The sequence below is a fragment of the Diorhabda carinulata genome, chromosome 1 (genome assembly GCF_026250575.1).
Source record: "Diorhabda carinulata isolate Delta chromosome 1, icDioCari1.1, whole genome shotgun sequence".
NCBI lineage: Eukaryota > Metazoa > Arthropoda > Insecta > Coleoptera > Chrysomelidae > Diorhabda > Diorhabda carinulata.
Window position 1 is genome coordinate 26,332,306 of NC_079460.1, and position 21,609 is coordinate 26,353,914.

The following is a 21,609-nucleotide window of genomic DNA, read 5'->3' on the forward strand; positions in this document are numbered from 1 at the left end:
GAAGTATTCATCACAAATTATAATGTACCGTTCTGGTATTGGTATCCTCATAGATATAATTCTATCTTACTTAGTCCTCTTCATTTTCCAATCTGTTACATTCCCTCTATGACTTCATTTCTTTCTATCTTCTATTCTGATACAGAGAATTTTTCTTAATTCTCGATACTTCATTTTTGAAATTGGTCTCAGCATTTTCTGTTTAGTATAATCACTTTCATCTATACCTTTACTTATTATATCTTAAATATTTGTTTCATCACATAATATTCACTTTTATTTAGTCTCGTTTCCATTATTACATTATGATGATAGATTTATTAAATATGAGAATAACAATAAAACATGAAAATTGTTATCAGATTTTTTGTTTTTTAAAATTATCCTATATAATTTTGGCTTTTCTAATTTCTTAAAAAATGCTGAATATTTTTCAATTATATTTCCTATAGCTAAATATTGGCTAAATTAGGTATATTTTGTCTTTATAATCATGTATTTACTTTAGATACTTACAGTGATTTCCTTCTTTCTTAACAGTTCCACTTTTCAAATCCAAGATTCTTCCGGTATTCTGTGGTTCTTGTGTTGATAATTGTTCTCTAACTTTCTCTACATCTTCAGGATGTATGTTGTCGTATAAACAGGAGCCGTACCAATCGCTTTGAGAGTAATTTAGAACTGGGCCGATAGAATCTGATACGTATATAACCCTTCCTGTATCACAGCTAACTACAAAAAGAAATCCATCAGCTGCTTCTAGAATTAGATGTTTCAGTTCTTGGTCCGTTAGGAATGAAGGTTTGTAAGTACCATCTGTGCTAGTATTACCAGTACCTAACAAAAAGATTATCGTTACAATTTTGATATAGAATATAGAATTTACCTTTAATTAACCCATTATGTAAAAGTAAAAAAAGGAATAAATTTATGTGTTATATTTTTCTCTATTACGCTGCTTAAAAACTGGAGCCGATTTCAAATAACTGATTATTTAGAGAAAAATCATGAAGAATGATAATAACAGTCATAACGGATGCTTGAGACCGTTTAGTACCTTGAACTGGAAAAGAAATCCACAATTACTTAAGTTATTAAACTAGCAGTTTCTGGTCAGAATATTCAGAAGGATGAGTAGATGTATTTTGATACTTATTGCAGATTTCATTGAGATACAAATATACAGTAATCCCAATATATATTTATTCAATGTTAGTATGAAAAGGAAGACGATAGCAGTAAAACAAAAACCGAATTATGTTAACCACTCATTTTAATGGAAGATGGAACCTTGGGAAGACATATTTTAGATATGAGTCACCTTCTGCTTAAACAACAAACATAGATGGCTATAAAAATGAAAAAATAATGGGTGGAATGAAAAAAAAATTAGTATAAATTCTTCTAAGGAAAAAACAAGTACTGTCCTGTTGCAAGTTGCAAGCAGAAAAGCATAATCTGTTAACACATTTCTACCAAGTTAAAGTGAAAGTAAAGTTTCATCGTCTATCCTCAGTTGCCTACGTGTCTAAATAGAACGTACTGCGTCAAAAAATTCCGTACAATTTTGAATTCTATTGAGACCTGACGAAATTTTACTCTGTACGTAATTTTGATAGTGAATTTACAAAAAAATGTTTCTTATTTCTTGAATTACACGAAAACTCTTCAAAAAAACTTTATATACAAAATAACACAAATACAAGAAACAAAAGAACTTTTTATAATTAATAATTTCATGAAGATGACAAGTCTACGTCTATGTATATACATGGGTGGGACAAAATTTCAAAATCTGTATCAATAATAGTCCACAATCTTTCGAATACGTGGCGCTTCCATCAACATATCATTATTTTATATACACTGTATAAAGAATTTCATTGCACAGACTAACGCTATATATAAAAATCAATCTAACGGCCAATATTGCACCAAGAGTAAAACATTTAAGCGGCAATAAATGTCGCCATGTGAATTTCAATTTTGACTTGAAATTTTAAATCTATATTTTTGAATAATTTTACAAACAATTAATGAAAAGAAAAATTAAGCCTCCACACGTATTATCCCCTTTGAATGCAGAGAGTGAATAGTGAAAATAAATTATGTATCCATTTCGCAGTAGAACATAATTCATGATGAATTTGGTTATTATTAATGGTGAGTATTTTAGAATAAACATGTGGATAAGGTATAACGGAAGTAGGAGCGATACTTTGTAACACAAAATTGATTGACGTAAAGCAAATAAAATGCCTGCTCATTAAAAATGTGGTCATGTACTTAGGTTACGTACCCATATTACTAGTAGAATAAGAATATTCTACTTTTTACTCAGTATTTATTGTTAACGTGTTATTTTTCATCTTTGATATACTATCAAGGGCATAGCCCACTTTTTTCATTTTTGTGTCTTTTACAACAATTGAATTTGTTATAAACAATTGAACACGAATTCTATGCAAGATTTTTTAGATGGTTAGATGTTTTCTTTTTTAGAATTTGTAATAAATAATAATTGTATATTCTTCATAGTTCTGAATTTTTTAAAATTGTTTCGTTCAAAATACGCTTCAGCTTATTTGAGTTAGATACGCCTAATAAATTACAAGAAATTTTTTCTTGTGCACAAATTTCACCGCTGTATTGATCATTATTTATATCAGACATCTAGTCCGGACTACATATAAAAACGCACAATAGATTTGACAGTGTGTTAAAATTGAAAATGTTTATAAACTGCCACTAAACTTTTAAAACATTTTTTACAGTCTACGTCTATAAATTACTTTGTATTTAACGGTTAATAGCGCTTAAAATAGCTTTTTATGATTACAGTGAAATTAGTGTTCAAAAGTTCAAAATGTAGGTGATTTTAATTCGATAGTTTTTTTCCTATTTTATAGACTCTTATTTAGTTGTGTTCTAAAAAAACTATTATTTTAGTCCATTATCCCTATACTGTAAACATGATACATGTTCAACTTTTTTAATTATGTCTTTTTTAACGTTTTAGAGAACGCAGAGCGTGATTTGCATAATGAAAGTGGATTAGATTATGAATATGATATTCTAGTAAGAAACTTATTCATGGCTAAATAAACATATAATTGAATTATTTTCGTTTTAGATTCAAGTAATAACAGTGGTACCTTCAGATGTGTAGCAAACAGCAAAAGTATCTAGAATAGTACTTCTGGTCCAAAATAATAATATGACAAATACATTAGGTAATATTTGAATGAAATCAAATTGATCATAGTATCATAGAAACACGAAGGTAATACAGATCACGAAGAAGAGACCAATATAGAAACTGATAATAAAAACTTATATTTAGTTAATGCCACGGTAGAGAGCAACCAAAAAAAATTAGACAAAAATACATGAGATTACTTGGACAAAACTGGAAAAGGAATTGACCGAGAAACATTTTCAAAGGCATATATGGAAGAAAACCTACCCAAAAAAAAAGAATTTCAAGAGTTCATGGAATTATATCCAGAAATGTTTACCAAACTAAGATAGGATGGAATCAAAACATAATATTTCAAGTAGTTAAATTAATGAAAATCGACATATATCACTTTTTCTTATTAGTTTATTTATACTTTAATGTGATTTTACAATGTTTTTTTATTTGAAATTTCAATAAAATATGTATATTCATTTAATGTATAATACTCACCAAAAAACTCTGAGAAAAATAACTTGTTGAATTTATATTTTCCTGTTCCACTTTCGTATTTTTTGTAACAAAAATTCAAACATTCTGATATTATTTGAACAATATGAGTAAATAGAAGTATGAAAAGAATAGTTTAAATACTATTTCGACACCTTATATAGTTTGAAAAATATTATTTAAAATGAACGAAAGTATAACTAAGAAGAAGCAGTTACTACTATGATCTACAATATTTAAACAACTATTTTCAAACTATGTAGGGTATCATTTGTTCATACCTTATTAAATATTTTATTGGAAAATTTGATTTAATATTATTTACATTATTATCATATTTGGGCTATCTCCAATATATTTCTTTATATGCCAATTGAAGAAAATGTTGAAAAAGTGGAATATTTCCATCTTTTCTTGAAATTAGAGTTTTATATGAGACCAAAGTGTAAAATGATCTAATATTGAAAGTTCAAACAAATAATCCTACTCCAAAGTGGAAAATATAAATATAGATTTACTCCTAAACTTCTTTGCTATGCTAAAAATTTTAATATACTACCACCTAATAATTGTAATATTCTACTATCTATTAATCCCCAGGCTATTGTTTTTGAGAAATTATCGAAAGAAAAAACGGAAATACTTAATCTTAACCTAAAGGGGTCCCGTCCAGCAACTTTAAGCCGTACTAAAGCAGGCACTATTGCAGTTTGTCCGTTAGAACTAGTACATTGCAGGGGCATTTTGCAAAATATTTTATTTTTCAAACAAACTAAGATGTCGAAAAAAGAATTAAAAGGTATTCAATTGATAATTTCATTAAAGGTTAGGAGCAATAAAAATTTTCGGTTTGAAAAGTGTTTTATATATGGAAACAATGTATGCTTTATTTCTTTGTTTATTATTTATATCAGTAGGTAGTTATATGCTCTAAATCGAAATTTGAGAATTTTAACATAAATCGCGGAGTTACTTTAAAACTGTATTTATTGTATACATGCGCGAGGTTGATCTGTTTATATAATAAAAAAGCCTGATAGAACGGTAAAACGATATTTATGAATACGCGCGTTTAGTTTTCGAAAACAGTTGAACATTATAAATCCGGCCTTCTAAAACGCGGAATATCTAAAATTCGGACTGATTCGTTCGTATCGTAATTTTTAGCTTCGTATTTGACACTAGATGGCGACACCATACATAAGGATAGCATGAATAATCAGAATTTTTTCCCCTTCCCAGTTTTAATTTTTTTTTATTTTTTCTATACTATTACTTTTATTAAAATCATTTTAACTGCTGTTTATAAAGTATTTAATCTTTTTATTATTATTATTTTATAAATGTTTTTTTGTGGAGTATTAAACGCGATTTTATTAAATTTTATGCACACCTCGCCCTCTGTTTACATTATTATGTAATGCGATATAATTTCTCGTTAGTGCGATAGATGGTGCCACCATAAATTCATTCAATTATTCGTATGATCTAAGTTACGGAAAAATCTAAAATCCGAAACCAACCCTTTCCCAGCGATTCCGGATTTACGATGTACTGTTCTTATGTATTCATCGTTTCGGACTAAAATTATTGCCAAGTACAATATAAAAATATGTATAAAAATATAAAAATAATAAAAAATTACTTATATTAATTAATTAAGAATTGCGGCGTTTTAAATTTCGCTGTTACTTTTAAAAACCAATAAATTAATCAAAAGTCAATATTTAAATTGACGGTGGACAGAAATATTGAGGTTATTGATTACAGTTTTTATAGAAATAGTTGTTAATTTCCATTGGTTATATTATGAATGAAATAAAATTTTTATAGTTTATATCAGGTTATTGTGAATGATTGGTTAGTTGATAATTGACATTGAATTTAAAATTCATAGGTTAGGTAAGCTTAATTGGTTAGGTTAGCATATTAAAATTTAATGTCATTCATTATAAAACCAACCAATATTCAACATCATTCACAACAATCTAGCCTAATCTAACCTAAAAAAATTTAATGTCATTCATAATCTAACCAATGAAAATCAACAATAATTTCTATAACAATCGTCAATAAACTTAATATTTCTATGAAGTGCCAATTTAAATACTGATTTTTGAAATCTTAATTCTTAATTAAAGAATGAAAGTCATTTTTAATTATTGTTATAATTTTATAAATATTTTTTTATTCTACTTTAGCTTAATTTCAATCCCAACCGATGAATACAAAGTATTTGAAAGCTCTGAAATATATTAGTGATTAGCACACTTTGATTTTTTATTTTCTTAATTTAGTGGTAAGATAAATTTGCTAAATATAAATAATATTTCATGATAAAATTACTTAAATTAATGATATTGAAAAATAATTTTCAAATTCTTTCATATTTGTAAATCAAAAGTCAAATTAACATAACCTAAACACAGGAATTGGTTTTTTTTTCAACCAGCTGTCAGAATTTGGATAAGATTTTGTTATAGAATAAGGCATTAGTTTATTATTTCAAAGAAAATAATTAGAACGAGTTTATTGGAAAGACGTTATGTTCTATGTAAAAAATATAAATAAGAAGGGTTATATATGTTAAATTTAGAATATGGGGTGAAAAATTATAGTTAAGTTATATGTAATTGTATATATTAACTATTGAGAGAATAAGTCAAGCAAACATACTTATATTTTTTTAAACTGGAAAATTTATTATTATATTAATTCTATAAAACATTAGATAGTTATAACTGGTATACGGAAATATAAAATTTAAAAGAAAGTGTCGGAGGCTCTCTTGTTTTGTTAAGTCTAGATGTATTTGAGAATTAGTTTGTTTTTAATTAATTTTTTATCATTCTTCCAAAAATATTAAAAGAAATCAAGAATATTTAGAAATTATATTTAAATTAAATTATATCATATTAAATTTAAGTCTTTATCAAAATTTGATATTGAAACTGACAATTTGCATATATATCAATTAATTTTTCTTATTAGAACAAAGTTCTAGTTTGATTTTATTCTTATTTTGATATTCATGATGAAGATGATCTATAGATCAATACAAATACGCAAATTATTAGTGTTAACATCATATTTTGATACAGACCTTAAAGAAAAGTCGAAACTTCAAATTTTATCTATCTTCTAAAAAATAATTTACACTAAATTTGAAACAGAAGAGACCTAAAATCAATAACATTTAGAACATAAAACAGGGTAATTGATTAGCGATTAGTATATATATATATATATATATATATATATATATATATATATATATATATATATATATATATATAGTAGAATATTAGACTACGGTTAAATTATAAAGAATGGTTTGTTCTGTTTCTAAGTTGACTAATCATATCACTTGTAATAATTATATAGGAAATGTTACTAATTATATCCATGATAATATATACAAATGTAAATAGTACATTTTTAATCACAAGTATCTATTACAACTGGTACAATTGAATAAAAACAGTTTTTCACAGATGTATATCAACACAAAAAAAACATATGTTCAAAAATAATTGTAGGTGTTAAACTATAGTGAATAATCCAAGTTATTTTCTCAATATTTCATTGAATATATTTAAGTGCTCAAAGAAAAGATAGCGAAAATAAATCAAGGTAAAAATCAACAATAATTTCATTCAACTTTAATAGCTTGTTATCTGTCATAATTTCTATTGTGTAGTGTGATGGACGAGTCACTTCACAATCTATATGGTTGAAATTCAAATGCAACAGTTTGGCGGAAATGCTTTACACTAGATTTAAATAATAAGGGCATTAATCGCGTTGAGCAACTAGTAGACATTTTGAAGCCCATAAACTAACAACGATACCATCATCTTATGTACAGCTTGCTTTGCTACGGCACCAGACAAGTTACGGTGCTTCCAACAACCAAACAAACTTTGTTGCAAACATTTCATTCAAGATTCATTGTATATATTTTTAGATAGTTAAGTTATCAAGTTAGATTGAGATATTAACATTAGTCAAATTCAAACTTTTTGCAAATATTTGTGATGTGGATTTAAATGTTTTCTCTTTAAATAGCGCACAACATAAAGTGGAAAGCTATAAAGATTATAGGTACGTTATTTAATTATTATTTCAATAATTTCTCATATTCATCTACTAAATTATCGTTCATCATCAATTTTTGTATTTTCAATAATTATGTTCTGAAATAGTTATCTTTGAATTTCAAATTTATCTCTTTGAACTGGACTGAATTGATTTTCGTTATTCTGAACTAGATGGGATCATTTTATTTTTGAGATATATCCTATACTTTTCAATTTTATGATTTGTAATCAAAAACATAAAATTACCACTTATTTATTATTATGTTATAACATATTTTCCTAGTTCTCCGTTGTAGCACTATTCTTGACATTCTATTTTTATGTAGTCTCTCGACCCGTCCCAGACATGTAACTCTCTCTCCTATAATGAACATACTTATTCGAGATTTTTTATAGAACTCCTCTAATTCTTTATAAATTATTCTTAAGCCCTCTTCTGTGGTTTTTTGTCCGTAGATTCTACTTAGTATATTTTTTCCTATCTATTAAATATGTATTCATTTATCTTCTTTATCCGTGTCTCGCATGAGTGTGTTGCATAGGTCTTGATACGTATTTGGATTTAATCAGTGCCCCATTACTTTTATGTTCCTTTAGCTGGTCAAGCTCAAAATTCTAGATATACAAAATTGGAAATCTTGTCGAAATTATATTTTTGTCTTGTGAAGTGTTTACAAATTTCCATATATTTGGTTTATCTCTCAACTCTTTTAGATTATATAAGACTTATATCTGCTAAAGCTAGGCATTCCTTACTTAGTATTGGGCTATCGTTATTGAACCTTTATTAGAACAATTTACGAATACTAACAGAAGTCTTATCGGAGCAGTGCCATCTCAGTAGACACCTGATTGTTTAGCAGAGCATTACACCTGGATATGTGGTAAATACATAAAAAAACTGCAGCTGGAACCATCCCACATATTGAATTTTTTGAAAGGAGTGGAATTAATAACTCAGCTGTGAACAATGAGCACACCTAGTGCCACAGAAAAAAAGGGTCACAAGAACGTATATAACACTCTGAATTATACAAACATACATTCATACATACTAGGAAATACAAAATTCCCAACCTTTGGTTAAATAGAAAGACAAACATTGTTCTCCATGTAGAAAATGGAGCCTCATTTCTCAAATTGTGCGACCGACGATACTAAATTTTGGTTCTCTGGTATGGTAGAAGGTCTTTGATAAATCCACAATTTGTAAAAGGTTCAACAGGGTTCGAAAAAATTCGGCACAATCTACAACCCCGTCCAATACCCTGGACGTGATTGTCTTACCTCTGGATGTTTACACAAGAGACTGGGCTGAAATTACAACCCTCAGACTCAGGCTCAAGCTCTTCACCGATGAATCCTAAATTGGTAAGAAAAGGTACGTTCTCTAATATCCTTCTATGTGAGAATTTTATTTATATACCCATGTCAACACATGGGCTCAAATGCAGGTATAACAGGAGCGATAGTAACATTTTGACACATGTGGAAAAGTGAACGTCAGTTAGACTTCCTACAATATACCTCGTATATTGTACCTCCGCCCCAATAGAGTGCAATAGGGCAAATAAGTCTACAATAATACGTAACTTTATGGGACACTGTATATTGGTAACTCTTGCTTCTTGTTCAGGCTTTAGCTAAAACGTTTTCTGTAAAGTTGTAAAAACAGATAGAAACGGTACAACACCTATTCAATGAGTGACCTACATTAAGTAGAAGAAGAATGATAGCATCTACTATCCTTCCTCACACCAACTTTCCGATTGGTGTGAGGAAGAGCACACATCAGTTCGATAGACAACTTCTTGGTATATCCCAATAGGTCTATCTTGACCTAAGTGTAGCCGCTTCACCTAATCTATCTGCTATATTTATTATTTAATTTTAAATATAAAACCCTATAATTCCCAAAATGTCGCCACATAGTAGGTGCAGTCCCTTCAAACTGTAAAATCGTTAACATCGAAGAATATTATTTAGAAATACTACTAAACAAATTCGCGCACTATTTTATGTTACAAAATTTTTGAACATTAAAGTATTTATTAATTAAATTTAAAATGCCGTTTCAGGGAAATTATGTAGTTCGATGTAGCATAATGTGCAATGAATTTAATTTTTTAGTTTTAATTTAATCAAATAAGTGGAACTAACAATACATTTTATTAATTTGAATATCAATCATCTAAATGGAGATCCTGGCGGAGTTTCTTTTTTAATTTTCGCAAAAAGTTTGAAGTAATGCGAAATACGTTAATAATTGGCAAACATCTCAACGAGTGAAAGAAAATCGTGTATTAAACTCCAACTTCGTAGTGCATACAGAAGATTAAAATGTAACAAAAGATGTAAAAGTGCTTTTATACATTATGTAGTGATAATGGTAATTTTCCTAATTCTGAAGATCTTCAAAATTTACGGAAGTAATGATAAAATGCAGATTCGCAGAAATAAAGTAAATTCATTATCTATAGGTAAAGGCTGCTTCTACAAGCTCACCGTTGGTATCTCCGTTTGATTAAGGTATATCAAGTGCGGGAGTAAATAAATAGATAAAATCGTTTAATGATCAAGGTATTGTACGTTTCAATTATTATAATATTTGTAATTCCTTATCTTTAGCCTTAAATATTAATTTTAGGTCATATTTCTAGTCTTCCAGTCTTCTATTTGTTACGATTATTAATGATATATTGCGACAATTGGGTCTATATAACTGTTAATTGTATATAGAGAAGAGATTTTCGTTGTAGCAAAGCCAATCATAAATCTGCAGAATAGATAATTGAATGAAAAAAGGGATGACGGCGTTCATTAAAACTAGGTGGTCTAGTGGTGCATGAGTTTTGATTTCCAACGAGGTTGATTTGAGAACAATAACAAAGACACTTATTGAGTCAATGAAAGGAGACAGCTCACAGACATTTACAAATAGACTTTTGAGTTTCTATCAAAATACTAAAGATGCTAATACATACGCTTCCAAAATCGAAATTCTTGCCGAAAGATTGAAAAGTACTCCACACAGAAAACTTTTCAGCTTTAATGCGACAGTGTAGAAAACTGTATCAAAATTTGTCTCTGCTAATAATAGTAATAACCCTCCGTGAGGTTCAAACAATTGTTATATAAGACATAATTTCAATAACCGCCGCCGCGGTCGCACAAATAAATTTAACAATCTTTACAACAATAAAGCAAATCACACGTGGTAGGGAAAATTTCCAAAATTGTAGGAACAACCGATCATATAGTGGTTATCAGAAATCTGGAAATAGGCCAGCTTATACTAACAATTATACGTCAGTAAGGGCAACCGGAGTAAAATGTGATGCAGAAATGAGTTAGTCCCTAACCTACTTGATTAGGGAAAGAAATGTAAATATTTTCAATTTAGATCTGTCACGTACACATTTCGTAGTCCTTCCAACAAAAATGACGAATTGCCAAAAGAACACCTTTTTGATAGACACAGGGGTTGATATTTCAATTTTTAAATGAATGAACATTGACCTAGATCAGTTATTAAATCGATCTAGTCCGAGCAAAATAAAAAGGGTCATGGAAGGTGTTATTATTTTTGTTAAAGATTACAGTATATTGCACGAGTTTCATGATGTCGATTCCAACTTTCCCATTCCCAACTTATGATATTTTAGGCAGAATTTTATTTCAAAATATCAATGTAAACTTGACTATTCTGACTTGACAATAACTATTAGATTACATAAAAATTTTGATTCGTGTTCAAAGTGGACCTTAAGAAGTATCAATCATTATTTCTGAGGTGAGATTTTGAGAGAAACATGGAGCTTGAAAAATAAACAGAAGGATTGTGTGATCGACAGCAATGAAATTTTGCCTGGAATTTTTGTTGCAAGGGCTATAATAACTAGAAACTTCCCATAAGTCAAAATAATTAACACGGTTATTTTGAGAGGGATCGATCTGAAAATACTGAATTTAAGTGATTTTTACATTTTCAATATTGACATCGAGAAAGAAAATCGTGTTTTTGAAATAACTTAATAGGCGGTAAATTCCTGAGTTTGCGAAAGAAAACTTCATGGAATTATATGAAAAGTTTTCTACATTTTTTTATTTAAAATCCTATAAATTAAGTACTAATAATTTTTACATAACATCTCAAAACGACTAATAATGGACCGATTTACATAAACAAATAAAAAAAATCGTCGCGACTGTAGGGCATTTTTTACCGTTAGCAATCAATAAATATTAACAACTCTTAATTTATAAAAACAAGTGAGCATGAAAAATAAAACAAGAACAATATCAATCATTTTATTTATTTAATAGTTTTGTTCTAATTATTTCTTGACAATTCTAATAATTGGTTTATGAAATGAAAAGTGACCTCAAATGACATGAATTGACGTCCATTGAAGCCAATTGACGTCTATTGTCATTTGATGTCGATCTATGTCTTATGATGCCTCTTGATGTCAATTAATATAATTTGAGGTCATTTGGCGAATGGAATCACATTTTGATTAATTCCGAGAGAAGGACGGAAAGACGGACGGACGGAAATTTCTTGAATAAGCTTTCTATAGTTATTTGTTTTGCAAGCAAACTAATTACACTAAAATTGAAATTGTTGACCATAACGACCTTTGGGTGGTCATTATGGACAAAAAATATTACTGAAAAATTCAAAGCATCATTTAAGTGGAGAAATATGTCTCATGACGTTGCTAACTTCGTGAAATGATTTCCTAAATGTAAAATAAATAAGATAAAAATTAAACTTGAGCCTCTCTTGATCACGCCAACTTCCCAACACCCATTTGACATTGTATGTATTGACACTTTTGGCAGATTTATGAGGTCAAATGAAGTATGAATGAGTAATATATAGTAATCATCCTAATTCCTAATAGTGAAGATTCAATAGTTGCAAAATTTTACTTTGGTATACGGTTCCATGAAAGAGGTGCGTACAGATATGGGTACAGAATATAATAATTAAGTTTTTGAAAATTTAATGTTCATTCTGAAAACTCAGCATAAAGTATCTACCGCGTATCATAGCCAATTTATAGGGTGTTACGAACGCAATTACCGAGTTGTAATGATGATTCAAAATTTGATTGGTCAACCTCATATCATAACTTTACACCTTATGAATTGGTATTTGGTAAAAAAATCAAATTTAAACTAGTTCCTGCAAAGTTTGCACGTATATCCATTGTATAACATGCGTATGATTGGTGTCGTTTACAAGTTGCACACGAAAAGGCGCAAGAATATATCGAACAAACAGAATCAATGCGTAAAACATATTTTGATTTAAACTTAAAATCAATTATTCTGAAACCTGGAGATTTGGTTATGATTACGAATGAAAATCGTCATAAATTTTACTCGTGGTAAAACGCACCTTTCTCAGTTATCATCACAGAGGTATCAACTTGCATACATTAGATGAGCTATTGATCTATAGTATATCACGGACTGTTTACCGGTCAGACAGCAACAACTTTGTAAAGTTACCTGTCTGGGGACTATGCAGGTTAAATTGCATAAATGTTGATAGCAATAAAAAAGAGTTTAAAATCGTATTTGAAAATATGAAGGTAGTTAAGTAATTATATTTAGGACTCTATATGTATAATAGAGGCAGGCCAGTCGAATAGCATTTATTCCTGATTTTTTTTATAATATATTTAGGCGGTGTATAAATTACGTGTTCACTAAATATTTTACTGTTTGAAAATTGAAATTTTGAATCTATTTAGCTTTCTCAATGGTGTTCTTAGAACGTTTGTTTTGAATGCCCTTTATGAGACGGCTGTCGTGAAGGCCATTCTCCAAGAAGGGGTGGTGTAAGGTAGTTTACCCCAAAGAATACTATTTAGGAATAGTAAAAAAATTTATGGATTATTTACAAAAATTAAAAATTTTTAATATCAAAGTATTTATGAATTGAATGCAAGTTGCCGATTCAGGAAAATTATGTAATTCTATGTGGCATAATGTGCAATGAACGTTTAGTTTTCATTCATATTTCAAGAGAATGATGATTTTGAGCATATTCTAGTCAGAATTTTTTAAATAACAAAAAATTATAAGATTTGTTCATATAATGGCCATATCAATTATTGAGCTATTCTCTCAAATTTAATAAAGTCGACAGAAGAGTGAAAATCAATCTTATAAGATAGAACATTATATTGCAAGTATTAGAAGTGCGAGTGAACCAAGTTAAATAGAGATTAATACATTAATACTCCATACCAACATTCAAACATATGTATTAAAATGTCCTGATCACCGGCCGGTTAGTTTTATATATTTTAGGGAGCAAAAACCGATTAATTTTTTATTGACTCAAATACATTCCGATGGCTCTATTTCATTTTATGAGTGCTGTATAAACTTTGGAAGGAAATTTATATTAAAGCTGTATTTCTGCAATTTTCAGAAATGAAAATTACACAGAATATTTTCACGTTTACAGTAGAGGTATGAATTTTCTGTTCTAATGAGAGATAATATATTCTACAAAATGATACAAATATATTTTTAATAGGCTTAAACATGATTTTGAAATAGCTAGAATTCACTTTAATATAAAGAAATAATTCGCATTATACGCTTCTTGGCGTGTTATTAAATAACACATCATAGGAGAACAAGTGACTAAAATTTATGAATTGGTAAACGTTTTGTTATATAAACGAAGTTATGGAATAATTTGATTATAACTCAAACAATATGGATAGCAGCTATAATATAAGAATAAGAATGACGTTTTTAGAAGTACCTATCGGATATGCAAAACGCAATCCGCATAAAAATGAAGCTAGCCAGTACATCGGCTCGTGTGTATTTTTAATTTAATTTCTACGAATAAATTTAAGCCACGTACACCTTAAGGCATTTTTCAGAAAGGAAATTCAAAACACTACTAAATAATAATGATTTAGAAACATCTATCACGCACTTTCATCGCATAATTTATTTAAAACATTCAATTACTGCAATGAGAAACAACAATAGTTAGAGTATATTGAATATTTTATGACTAGATAAATTTCAAATATTCAATTCATTATTTATTTTGAAAAAAATTATCTTTTCAATGTGAAACATCATTACATTATCTACTATTTCATGAACATTCATAAGGATCCGTCATTGAAACAACTGCTCAAAATGGTAACTACCAGACATCTAGGAATCGATAACTTGATAGAAAGATTTTACCAAATACATACTTACTACTAGCTACGAAAGTAACTTTAAAAGAACCACTCACTCTCACCTCTGAGTTGCTTCATATGAGCAACTGCCATCCTAAGAATCGTCAGTTTGTCAGGTTTCCTGGCTAGAGCACTGCAGGTGGGAACCATATCAGATAACTCGGTGATGTACGCCGTCATCTTATTACGTCTTCTCCTCTCAATTTCGCAATGGTTCTCCCTACTGTAAGTTGCAAGAAAGGTATAGGTCATTACAAAATTTATCGATTAATACACCTCAGATACTCTTCCTACCGTGTATTTAATTTTATTTTTATTTTTAAAAAGTGTACTTATATTTATTGTACCGGCTTATTTCCTAATATCGTGTAAATCTTCCACTTGATAAGACATCTTCATGCAACCATCAATGATTCTTAATATAAGGAAATAAGGTAACCTCAATATCTCAATATACTTCATTATATATATATATATATATATATATATATATATATATATAATATATATATATATATATATATATATATATATATATAATATATATATATATATAATATATATATATATATAATATATATATATATATATATATATATATATATATTTCATTTGAGCTTTTCACTACATTAGTTGAATAAAGTAAAATAGAAAACCAAAAAAAAAAACCTTTAGTGCCAGATGTCAATCCAACCAAAGACGTCCGAAAAAGTGCTAACATAGATTACCAACAATTTAATCCTAATGAACCAAAAATTCAAATTATTAATTATAGATTTTTTAGACCTTTTTCACGAAGCGAGAATCAGTGAGAACACATATTTTTAGCTTTTGCTTACAGTGTAAATAGGTACATGGTGCATCTAGTTTTAAAACAGATTCTTAAATTCTTGAATAATCCATTCATATTTTGTAAGATTATGATTCCAATCAAATCTAGGAACTCGATATTAGAGTTGGCCAAAAAAAGTTGCTACAAATCTTCATTTGAAGCGGATTCATTAAAATCAAGAACTAAAGGGGATATATTCGGAATTACTAAATCTTCGCACTCTTTTTAATTTATGTTTGATACAGTATCTCCAACATATTTATAGTCTGAATATTGATTTGTCGCCATCCATAACCTGACCATTTAAAAGTAGGAATTAGATTAGATCTTCTTAATGGGAAATGTACAATAATAAAATGGTAACCGAAGAATTCAACTCTTCACAAGTCCACCTTCCACATTTTGTTTTTAAAAATTATAGCGTTTAATAATTTCGATCAGCTATTTGACGTTTTTGGAAGTATATCTAATGTTTTGGAAGTCATAGATATTAATACATACTAGCCTTTTTGGTTTGATTGTTAGATATTCTCAACTTATGTCAGTTGGCAGTTGAGTTACGTAGGAGTTGATTACAAAACCACTTTTTAAATAATGAAGTAGTCTTGTCCTAGCGGTAACCGATTGAACAGTTTTTTATTTATTTAGCTGATACCATTGATGCACCGGCACAAAATCTGCATGCACTATTTTCATGCATTTACTTCAGATCACGCGCCTTGGAGACTACAGTTCTCTAAATCTAGAGTATCTATTTTTTATATTTAAATTCAAAGTCATTGATTATAAAGTATAATAATTATACTTAAATAAGTGTAATATTTTCCTGAATATATTTAGCTTCGTCAGTTTTTCATTATATTTTCACTTCATTTCAGTTTCTTTAATACCGGCTGAGTCTCCAAGTCTTGGGGTTCGAGCTATTAATTTGTATGAGAAAATATCAATTTCACATAGTTTATGCACCCTAACAGTTTCGTAATAGTCCTTCATGTACTTATATACTTATATACATATTTTTTTTTTCTGTGCTAATCACCAGCGATGTCGAGGGATCTAAAATTGAATAAAAATTTCTTTAAAAAGTGTTCAATTTGCTATAATTATAATTACACAATCGATTATTATGAGAACTCAATTATGATGTAGAAGTATTAAAAAGCGACAAAAATATGTTTTCAATGACAATAAATAAATTGTACTTTATTTTGATACTATGCGCTTGTTCTGTATTTTAATTGCAGATAATAGGTAGCAACCCTACTGACAATTATACAAATATATAGAAATACAGAAAGATATGAAGATTTTGTTAAGATTAAATTTTTTTTGTAATTGTCTTGAGACTATAATTTCTGAACTTTTAAATAAAAAATGGTTTTAAACGCCGGTAAACTTGATATAATTGTATAATCGCCCGGTCGTTACCTTTCATAATTCCCAATAGAAAATTATAGTCGGAATGAAAATTTTCAAAACCAGTTTCTGAAATTTGGGATTAAAACTGACTTCAGGTTGTCTTGCGAACATCAAAACTAATTAACTGGGTCATTATAGAATTATACTTATTTTTTAAAGTTCTGATTAAAAAAAATGAGATGCGTTAAAATCGATAAATTGGTACAGCCTACTAATCCTACTGGCTAAATAATCGGACATTCATGTCTAAACAACAATGGCATAAATCTTATATATGTTACAGAAAAGATAGATTATTTACTAAGATTGGACATGATGACATTCGACTATTACTGATCTTTTAGTAAAGTTGATTAATTTCAATCAACATTGACTAGTCATTTACAACTAAATTAACCTGATTGTATGCTTTCTTGATAATTGACAGGGTGTATTAGTTTTCTTATACACAGAATAAATAACTGAGATTACTATTTTCTTTTTCACTACAGATTTTACTTATGAATGTATCGCATTTAAATATGATTAATGTAACTACAACAAATAGACAAAAAAAACATTAGTTAACAAATGGATACAGAAATAAAAAAACAGGTGTACGTCCACAGTTGCATGTACATCGTAAAAACATCTTTTATTAAAGCACAGAAGTCATAGTTAACGAATTGTTCTTTATTTGAGTTGGAGATAGAGGAAAAAATTAAAGATATATATTTTTTTATTTGACGTAGAGGTATAACAATTTGAAGTGGTTACTTTGAGAAAAGTATTCTTCATTCATTTGAGAGACAAACCTACCAAAATTAACAAAAAACTAATTTAAATTGGAATTCAATACTAAATCCTGTTTTATAACAATTAGTATCATAGTTGATGCTACCATAAAATCTGCATTTGAAAAGTCAAATAGGTAGCGTTAATATCATCTGAATCATTTTTAAATTCGTAATATTCTTCTGATTACAGAAAAATCAATTTTCCATTTCCATTTTGGTTGAAATAATGATTTCAAAAGATAATACAGATATATATAGAAAAACAATCCATTTCATATTAATATCGGTTTTGTTAGTTTATCAAGTTCCCAGTATAAAAGGAATCGCTTCATAAGAAAAGTCCTATCTAAACAAAATATTATTTAAATAACGAGAAACAGAAGTTTACAGTTTACTACTCAAAACTAAAAACTAATTAGACAAAAACCTTCTTATACTTCAATTCCATCTAAACTACGTATAATATTCTTGGATTTGCCTAAGATCCTCCCCGACCATAATTGCTTCATTCTCACCAATTTTAAAGTTGGAGCATCGTTTCTTAGTGTCGGTATAGTTTTCAGTATATGTATTATCAAGATAATTCTGGTCGATTTGTTTTTATAAATTTTCGTCATAAATTTTTAATCCAATTTTAAGACATTATCATATTTAGCATGTAAAATATGTTTATGAATTTATAGTTGTCTGATTTTATTATTCTGTTATAAAATCGGCAAAAAAATTTCGTAGGTTGATTCAAAATGTTTATTTGAAAACATACATGCTTGTAGCAGAAGTAACAATACCAGAAACAAATTAATATTGATTACCTACTTAGAATACTATAAATTAGATCAAAAAATTTCGTTATAATTTACTAATATCAATACACACAATCAAATTTGTCATCGTAGAAAAATCATTGTTTACATTTCGATTACTAGTTTCATTTAGATTTATTATTAAAAATATATAACAAACCTAAATAAATAAGTCGCTAAGGAGTCTTCATCTACATTCTGTTTTCAACATTCTGCCAATCCGAAATTTCAATCCTTTCTAAGAAAGTTGAGGGTTATTACTGAAATTATTCGATTTCTACTAGCATAATTATTATTTATTAATATTCTTCAGATCATTCTTATTTTTTACATACGAGGAGAGGTACCTGACTTGACCTAGAGATGGCGGTAGTTGCTTGAAAAACTGTATTAGAAAGTACACAATCTATCCAACATATGTTTCAAGTTTCAACCATCAATAGTGAACAGTTTCAATGAATTTGTTAACAAGGGAAAATTTATCATCCTTAAGTGATAAATTTATTTGAAATGCCTTATCACAACCAATATAAAAGCTGAATTTAAACGAGGTCGTACGACCTACGATGACCAGCATCGCAGTGATGACGAAATGAGGTTGCGACTCCAGAAATGTTGAAGAAAATCCACAAAGCGGTACTGGATGATCGTCGAAAGAAAGTGCGCGAGCTAGCAGACATGGTAGGCATGCAGTATATCGCATATTAACTGAAAAGTTGAACATGAGAAAACTGTGCAAAAGATGGATCCCGCGTTCACTAAAAATGGAGCGTCATAAAATCAGAGTTTTTGCAAAGTTTCATAACCATAGATGAAACGTGGGTCTATCACTTCAAATCCAAAACAGAAGAACTATCAAAATATTGGACTGAAAAGGGAGAACTGGCTTCTAGGAAGGCAAAAGTGTTCCATGTGTCGGCAAGATCATGGAGTCGATTTTTTGTGATGCGCGTAGGAAAATTTTCATTTACTATCTTGAAAAACTATCAATGGCGAGTATTATGCGTACTTATTGTAACATTTGAGCGGAGAAATCAAGCAAAAACGGCCGCATTTGGCGGCTAAGAAGTGTTGTTTCGTCAAGACAATGCACCTGTTCACACATCCGGTATTGCAATGGCCAAATTCAGCCCCTCGGATTATTTTCTGTTCCAAATTAGAAAAAAAGTTTTGTGTCCAAAGAATTTTCATTTCAAAATTCTTATTATTAAAAGAATATCGAACTTACTGAACACAGCTGGGAAAAGTGTATGAAGCTAAAAGGAGATAAATATAGTTTTTTCCAAAATTTTGTGTTTTCTTTGTTGGGCCAGGTACTTCTGGGACCATCCTAGTAATATCTATATTTTTGTTTAGATTTTTTGATACTTAGCATCTTTATAAGCTTTAAGCAATTAACTTCCAGTATTTAATAACTGATCTATGCCGTAACACGAAAGAACTCGTTGGAATTGTAGGAGACGCGAAGTAATTTTTTCTCACGTAATAATATAATATTGTTTAACAAAATTCAAATTTATAATTTTCTCATTCTCGCCGCTACTTATAATATATATAGTTTCCTCCAATAGTAGGTAATTTTATACGATCGCTTGTAGATAAACACTTTTTAAAGAGCATAATGGGAAACTGAGGTGAATATGATTTCACTCATATATAGGGTGAATTATGTAACAGTAACTTTTCTTAGGTGTAATTTTATACTAAGAAAAGTATAGTTATTACATTTTTACTCAGCTTTTCGTTACACCTTGTACATGAAATTGATCGCATACATAATAAAAAAACAAAGTTCTATTTCTATTAGATAATGGTAATAAAGTCACCAAAATACCGACAAAAATATTTTTAGTTATCCAAAATGTCGTTATGTGAGGTAACCACCAACTTTTAAGCATTATTCATTGGAATCCACAAGTTAATTTTATCAAAGATATATGCTTTTTGAAGCTGAGCCATGGAAATAGAAAAGGTAAGGAACACACATAAGGATGTAAGAGTATCATCGCCTCTCTCTTATCGAATATATTTATAGATTCGTAATCCTAAAAATATAAAATCAATAACAATAGTAATAAATTTATTTTGAATAAAAATAATATTGACCATTTAATACATTTATTTGATTTTTAACGATAGATCAAAACATGTATTATATTCAAATTATTGAATGAACTTGAATTTTATTGTGTTCTAAAAATAAATATTTTATTTTTAAAAGACATAGGTTGAGTTGATTGCATTAGACAATGTTATCAATGCAGTTATAATGTGTTAGGAGGTATTTTACTATAAATCCCGCTATATCATAACAATATTTTTGGCAAGCTCAGACAAATAGGCAAATTTGACTTAATGACTTCAAATAGAACACCCTGCATTTTCCAAACATTAAATAGCAGTTGGTTTTCTATGACATAAGGGTGCACATACCTCTCTATAACCGTTATGAAGTTATCAACAAAATATATTTTTCTCATTAATAATGTTTGCTAAATGTAACAAACCGAACCTTTGTTTATGTTTGAGCTTGTCATTTTAGTTAGAATATTTTTAAGTTCAGCTAGATAATTTCAGTTTTCTGTATAGGACATTCTAAAAAATTAAGAATTGATATGATTGAAACCATTGGTGAATACCATAAAAACATAATTTTGAAATCAAAATTGCCAGATGTACAGGTATAAGTCAATTCAACACAAATACCATTCGTATCATACTCGCCTGCATTAGTATTCATATGGCGGCTATGATTT

General features: G+C 28.7%; 1 protein-coding gene across 8 annotated transcripts in view; it reads right to left on the minus strand.

The window, feature by feature from the left end:
* The window catches only part of LOC130894290 (aryl hydrocarbon receptor nuclear translocator homolog), a 97,063-nt gene that overhangs the window by 6,408 nt on the left and 69,046 nt on the right, over window positions 1-21,609 (minus strand). For 4 of the 8 annotated variants that reach the window (XM_057801066.1, XM_057801048.1, XM_057801033.1 and 1 more), the window contains 2 exons: window positions 15,086-15,246; window positions 517-837 (listed from right to left, as the gene is read on the minus strand). In XM_057801066.1, the coding sequence (XP_057657049.1) occupies window positions 517-837; window positions 15,086-15,246 (482 nt within the window). Of the gene's footprint in view, window positions 1-516; window positions 838-15,079; window positions 15,247-21,609 lie in introns of all 8 variants that reach the window. The other 4 variants (XM_057801056.1, XM_057801039.1, XM_057801009.1 and 1 more) reach the window with 1 other exon arrangement.